This window comes from Salvelinus sp. IW2-2015, unplaced genomic scaffold (genome assembly GCF_002910315.2).
Source record: "Salvelinus sp. IW2-2015 unplaced genomic scaffold, ASM291031v2 Un_scaffold4098, whole genome shotgun sequence".
Classification (NCBI taxonomy): domain Eukaryota; kingdom Metazoa; phylum Chordata; class Actinopteri; order Salmoniformes; family Salmonidae; genus Salvelinus; species Salvelinus sp. IW2-2015.
The window spans coordinates 14,444-21,145 of record NW_019945370.1 but is presented as its reverse complement, the minus strand read 5'-3'; the positions used below and the strand labels follow the sequence as shown (position 1 = coordinate 21,145).

At 43.6% G+C, this 6,702-nt stretch overlaps 1 protein-coding gene across 1 annotated transcript in view; it reads left to right on the top strand.

The window, feature by feature from the left end:
- LOC112076870 (regulating synaptic membrane exocytosis protein 1) overlaps window positions 1-6,702 on the top strand; it is a gene marked incomplete at its 3' end in the record, with an annotated part of 42,620 nt that overhangs the window by 32,607 nt on the left and 3,311 nt on the right. Inside the window, exons 5-10 of the mRNA XM_070441485.1 lie at window positions 2,163-2,203; window positions 2,728-2,838; window positions 3,503-3,602; window positions 4,643-4,766; window positions 5,388-5,434; window positions 5,563-5,678. Coding sequence (XP_070297586.1) covers window positions 2,163-2,203; window positions 2,728-2,838; window positions 3,503-3,602; window positions 4,643-4,766; window positions 5,388-5,434; window positions 5,563-5,678 — 539 coding nt within the window. The remainder of the gene's footprint in view (window positions 1-2,162; window positions 2,204-2,727; window positions 2,839-3,502; window positions 3,603-4,642; window positions 4,767-5,387; window positions 5,435-5,562; window positions 5,679-6,702) is intronic.

Sequence of the window (6,702 nt, the reverse complement as noted above, 5' to 3'; positions counted from 1 at the left end):
ACATTTTTTAGATCTCACTTCCAAATCAGCAAACAGTTGAGTTGCACCCCTCAACTTTAACCCCTACATCCTCCCTCCTCTCCTGACCACTTACTTTCCCTTAGCTCTTTATATACACGTCTCTGATCAGTGTCCAAGCTGGCTATGTCCTGTAGGTTCAGGGACTTGTCCCTGTTTCTAAAGTCATACACCAAAGTCCCCATCTAATTTCATCCTGCTATTCTGTTGACGTCATCCATTGAAGACTTAAAAGGGTGGATGAGGCCTTGAAGGAGGTATGAGGCTTTGGAGGACGTGTGGCACTGGGTCGATGGGTAGAGCTGGTCTGGACTGAAGTGTGGCCATTCTCCAGTCTCTCTGTCTCGCCACCATCTGCCAGTATGGCTGGTAATGAGAGTTGGGCGACAGACAGACAAGGTCCCAGTTTGTCCCCTTGTTTCCTGGTGTGTTGGACTGAGTTGACTTAGTCTGACGGCGACTGAAACTGACTTTCTCGTTTTAGCTTTTACCTCTCTCTCTCTACATCTCTAACTCTCTCTATCTTTCTGTTTATCTTACCTGTCTCCCTCTCTCTCTCTCTCTCTCTCTCTCTCAATTCAATTTCAAATAACAGGCTTTATTGGCATGGGAAACACATGATAACATTGCCAAAGCAAGTGAAATAAATAATAAACAAAAGTTTAAATAAACAATAAAAAATGTACACTAAACATTTCACTTACAAAAGTTCCAAAAGAATAAAGACATTTCAAATGTCATATTATGTCTATATGCAGTGTTGTAATGATGTGCAAATAGTTAAAGTACAAAAGGGAAAATAAATAAACACAAATATAGGTTTGCTTGTTCTTCACTGGTTGTGTCACGGCCGTTGAAAGAACTCGACCAAAGCGCGGCGTGGTGAGCGTTCATTTCTGTTTATTTAGGTAAATGTCGCCAACAAAACAAATAAACGACCGTGAAGCTTAACATAGGCTATGATGCCTCTAACAAAGTCAACTTCCCACACTGAAAGGATGGAAAAGGGCTACCTAAGTATGGTTCCCAATCAGAGACAACGATAGACAGCTGTCCCTGATTGAGAACCATACCCGACCAAAACATAGAAATACAAAATCATAGAAAACAAAAACATAGAATGCCCACCCCAAATCACACCCTGACCAAYCCAAATAGAGACATAAAAAGGCTCTCTAAGGTCAGGGSGTGACAGGTTGCTCTTTTCTTGTGGCAACAGGTCACAAATCTTGCTGCTGTGATTGCACACTGGTATTTCACCCAATAGATATGGGAGTTTATCAAAATTGGATTTGTTTTCAAATTATTTGTGGGTCTGTGAAATCTGAGGGAAATATAGTATGTGTCTCTAATATGGTCATACATTTGGCAGGAGGTTAGGAAGTGCAGCTTCCACCTAATTTTGTGGGCAGTGTGCACATAGTCTGTCTTCTCTTGAGAGCCAGATCTGCCTTCGGCGGCATTTCTCAATATCAAGGCTTTGCTTACTGAGTCTGTACATAGATTTCCTTTATTTTGGGTCAGTCACAGTGGTCAGGTATTCTYCCACCGTGTACTCTCTGTTTATGGCCAAATAGCATCCTAGTTTGCTCAGTTTTTTTGTAAATTCTTTCCAATGTGTAATAATTATCTTTTTATTTTCTCATGATTTGATTGGGTCTGATTGTGTTTCTGTCCTGGGGCCCTGTGGGGTCTGTTTGTGTTTGTGAACAGAGCCCCAGGGCTCTTCTCCAGGTTAATTTCTCTGTAGGTGATGGCTTTGTTATGGAAGGTTTGGGAATCGCTTCCTTTTAGATGGTTGTAGAATTAGTGGGTATCGGCCTAATTCTGCTCTGCATGCATTATTTGGTGTTTTACATTGTACAAGGATATTATTTTTTCCAGAATTCTGCATGCAGAGTCCGTCTAACTCTCTCTATCTCTAACTCTATCACTTTCTGTGTATCTTATCTATCTGCCTCTCTCGATCTCTCTACTCTCTCGATCTCTCTACTCTCTATACCTCTCTCTCTTTCTACCTCTCTACCTCTCTCTCTCTCTCTCGCTCTTGCACTCTCTCGCTCTCTCGCTCTCTCGCTCTCTCGCTCTCACGCTCTCTCGCTCTCTCTCTCTCTCTCTCGCTCTCTCTCTCGCTCTCTCTCCAGGTGATTGGGACTGCCATCCTCTGGATCCTGCTGTGTGGCATGTAAGTTTCAGGAGAAAGTGACAGATTTGGGTTTTGCTTAAGCTGACTCAACTCAGACTCGCCACCCTAGGACACGCACACACAGACACACACACACACACACAAATGCATGCACACACACACATTCTGCCCTATTAGTTTCATTCCCCGCAGTGTCTGAGTAAGTGTGTGGGCATACTCTACCCACCATTCATTACTAAATATAGATTCTTACAACATTATACAGTCCAGTCTAGAGATAATTGCTTGGAGTGTAAATTGATATAGTATGTGTTTATTGTGGATGGGCATGTCCCTCCTAGTTGGCCTGGGTGGAAGAGTTGTCCTCACAAGGGATGTAGAGACTCTCTGTCTTTCTCTTTCTCTCCCTAACTTGTTTTTACCTTTCTTACCCTCGCTCCTCTCCCTCTCTGTCGCTACCTATATCCCCTCTCTACCACACCCCCCTCTCCGTCTCTCCCTCTTGCCTCTCTCTCTGTCTGATGGAATTAAATCTCCCCCTCTCCCCTACTCCCCCTCTACAGCATCCAGTGACATGGCAGCCGTCCAAGGAGGGCGACCACTTAATCGGACGCATCACTCTGAGCAAAAGGTCGGCCATGCCCCGCGAGGCAGGCTCCTTACTAGGGTTAAAGGTAAGAGGGAATCACTTGCGGCATCCCTTTCAATTACTATAGTATTACCACATTAACTGTGTACTGAGACCGTTGTTGTGTACTGAGACCGTTGGGTGTAGGACATCAGAGCCCCAGGCTGTGTGATGGTGTATTGTCAAAGGATGTGTATGATAAAGGAAGTCTGGGGAAACTACCACACTAACCCCTGTGTATCCCTGTGTACTGAGCCCACCCGGGTCTCTAACGTCTGACCTCCACATTAGGTAGCCTCGCGGTTAAGAGCGTTGGGCCAGTAACCGAAAGGTTGCTGGTTTGAATCTCCGAGCCAACTATGTGTGGGGGGAAAAATCTGTTGATGTGCCCTGGAGCAAGGCACTTAACCCTAATTGCTCCTGTAAGTTGATCTGGATAAGTGTCTGCTAAATGACTCAAATGTAAGTGATGCTAGTGTACTATCCACAGAAGTATATAATAAAGGAAACTATGGGGACATACTGTAGATTTCTACTCGGCTGGGACGGTATCCAGATTGTCATATCTTCATACTGACCTTGTACCTTCCCAGGATATTCGGTGATACTGGCACTGAACACAAGGGGCAGTGTTTTAATTACACTGTTATCTCTATGTACTGAGCTCTTGGTCTTGTGTCTGAGCTGCCCCTGTTCTGTTTCCCTTCTAGGTCGTGGGTGGGAAGATGACAGAGACAGGGAGACTGGGGGCCTTCATCACCAAAGTCAAGAAAGGAAGTCTGGCGGACATTGTTGGCCACCTACGAGCTGGTAAGCAACGTCAAAAAAACATTCAGACATTCAGGGTTATCTGCTGGAGAAGTGTTGCACATCCGTCTGGTAGCTCTGTCAGATTGTCTGTGTGTTCTTTTTGAGCTGCGAAAATCTACCGTTTCTACCCGAACACTGCTTGTGTTGTGAACAGAGGTTGTTCAGTAAAGCGCCAGGCTAGGTTGAAAAAATAGAGGTTAAGACAACGTAATAATTCCCATGCGCCAGCGTTAGAAAACAAACACATTCATTTGACCAGCGCTGTTGCTGATTCTACAGAATTAGTTTTGAAATCGTTACCAGTGGTCGGGACATCAAGTAATAAAATGGCTGTAGATAATTTGAAAAACATTTCAATAAATAGAATGACTGTCACGCCCTGACCATAGTTTGCGTTGTATGTTTCTATGTTTTGTTTGGTCAGGGTGTGATAGGAGTGGGCATTCTATGTTGTATGTCTAGTTTGTCTGTTTCTATGTGTTTGGCCTGATATGGTTCTCAATCAGAGGCAGGTGTTTTTCGTTGTCTCTGATTGGGAGCCATATTTAGGTAGCCTGTTTTGTCATTGTGGGTTGTGGGTGATTGTTCCTGTTTCTGTGTCTTTGTGTATGTCACCATATGGGACTGTTTCGTTTTCGTTCGTTTGTCCGTTTATTGTTTTGTTCTTTGTTTTCAAGTTTTCTAATTAAAATGGATAATCATCACGCTGCATTTTGYTCCTCCGATCCTTCTTACTACTCCTCCTCAGATGAGGAGGACGACGATCGTAACAATGACAGTTAAACAATTCTYCTTTAGTTTGCTGAGTACACTATGATTGCGTTTATTTTCCACTTTGATGGTGAACTTTCTGTACCGGTAACATTCACTTCTAGTCATTTTCACTCCGGCTCTGGTCCAAGGATTTTGTTTATTTTCTAACACTTCTGCATGGAATTATTACATTGTCTTAATTAACCTTTGTTATCTTTAACCTAGGCTCCATGCTTACCCATGAATCAGCTGTTTTAATGTCGGCCATCTTGTTTCCTGTTTTCTAGGTGATGAGGTACTGCAGTGGAACGGGAAGTCGTTGCCGGGAGCAACCAAGAAGGAAGTGTACAACATCATTCTGGAATCCAAGGCGGAGCCTCAAGTGGAAATAGTTGTCTCAAGGCCTATTGGGTAAGACTGACTTCCGGTGTGAAATGCTAAATTCCCATTTTGGAACCGTTGTGCGATACACTGCAACTATTGTGTGACTATTTTGCACTGTGTTTGCCATTTTGGACTATTATTACTATATTGCGACTGTTGTGTGCCCTTTTCTGACTATTTCTAATTTTGAAGTGAAATGTTGACGGCCATTGTCTTCTTTACCTAAAAGATCTATCCACCGCATCATTTCCAATAACTTCTTGAGAAAGGTGTATAGAGCGTATCAGTAAGTACATACGTATTGTGGACATYGTGACCGCTATGTCGTACGGTAGTCCTTCCCTGAGGCCTAACCCTGATGTAACCCCTAACATCCTAGACCTTAGAGAAACCCTTATAAGGAAAGTTCCCTCTCTTCTCTCAACCCATACGTCTCTCCCCCGTGTGGATTTGAACTACCGCTCTCTAACCCAATACCCAGTTTGTGTACGTGTCTGTGTTTTTCCTTTTCGATACAAACAAACATACGATTGAGGTATTGTATGTGCTGGCACTCTGTATCAAATGGGGGTTGGTGATGGCTGTTGGTCAGTGACTATTGCAGAGGTCTGTGCAGACGTTTGATGTAATCTTCCTCCCATCTTACAGAGACATACCAAGAATTCCAGAAACATCACATCCTCCTTTAGAATCGAGTAAGTMTRAACAAAGCTRTGGTTTTCCTTGATGAACAATACGGCATAGTTKATTGGTGTTAATATACAGTACTGTCTACCCACTGAGTTGTTTGKGTCTTTCYCATCCTGGTTCTTTCCCCTGGCAGCGGGCTCCAGTTCCTTTGAGTCTCAGAAGATGGAGCGTCCCTCCATATCGGTCATGTCCCCCACCAGCCCTGCTACCCTCAGAGCCCTCCCCGTCATCCTGCCTGGACAGCTCTCTGTGAGTACTGGAAATATGCTGGATGTACACTGGACTACTGGACAATACTGGACATACTGAACTACACTGGACTATACTGGACTATTACCTGGACTATACTGACTATGTACTGGACAATACTGGACTATTACTGGACAAACTGGACTATTACTGGACAATACTGGGACTATATTGGACTACACTGGACTGTACTGGACTATACTGGACTATTACTGAAAATACTGGACTATACTGCGACTATTACTGCGACTATACTGGACTATACTGGACAAGGACTGGAACAATACTGGACTATACTGCAGATGTCAGGAGTATATACTGGGCAGGAAACATGTACTGGACCTATTACTGGACAATACTGGACTATAATGGCTAACGTGGACTCAACGATGTCGACTATTACTGGACAACGTACAGGACTAATACGGCTATTACTGGACTTATACTGGACTATACTGGACTATGACTGAGTATTACTGGACTATACTGGAACCGTATTACTGGACTATATGGACGTATACGACTATCTGGACTAGTATGGACAATACTGGACTTAAGCTGAAGAGCAGAGAATATGTATTGGCGATTAGCGACTGGAGCTATGGAGCTATCCACATAGAGTATACTGCGGACTATACTGGAGTATACTGGATATACTGGACTATTACTGGACTATCTGGACTACACGGCTGTACTGGACTATTACTTTGACTATTATGACTGATACTGGACTTACCGGACTATACTGGACTATTTCCTGGTACTGGACTTCTGGTCTGGGCGGTATGGATAGTACTGGATATTACTGAGTATTAACTGGACTATACTGGACTATACCGACTATACTGGACTAATTACTGGACAATAATGGACAATACTGGCTTAAAATAGTGGACTAATACTGGACTATACTGGATACAACTGGACGTAACTGGACTATACGTGGACTGGACTATATTGGTTGTACTGGACTGTACTGGATCTACACTGGAACTGTACTGGACTGTACTGTACTATCTGGACA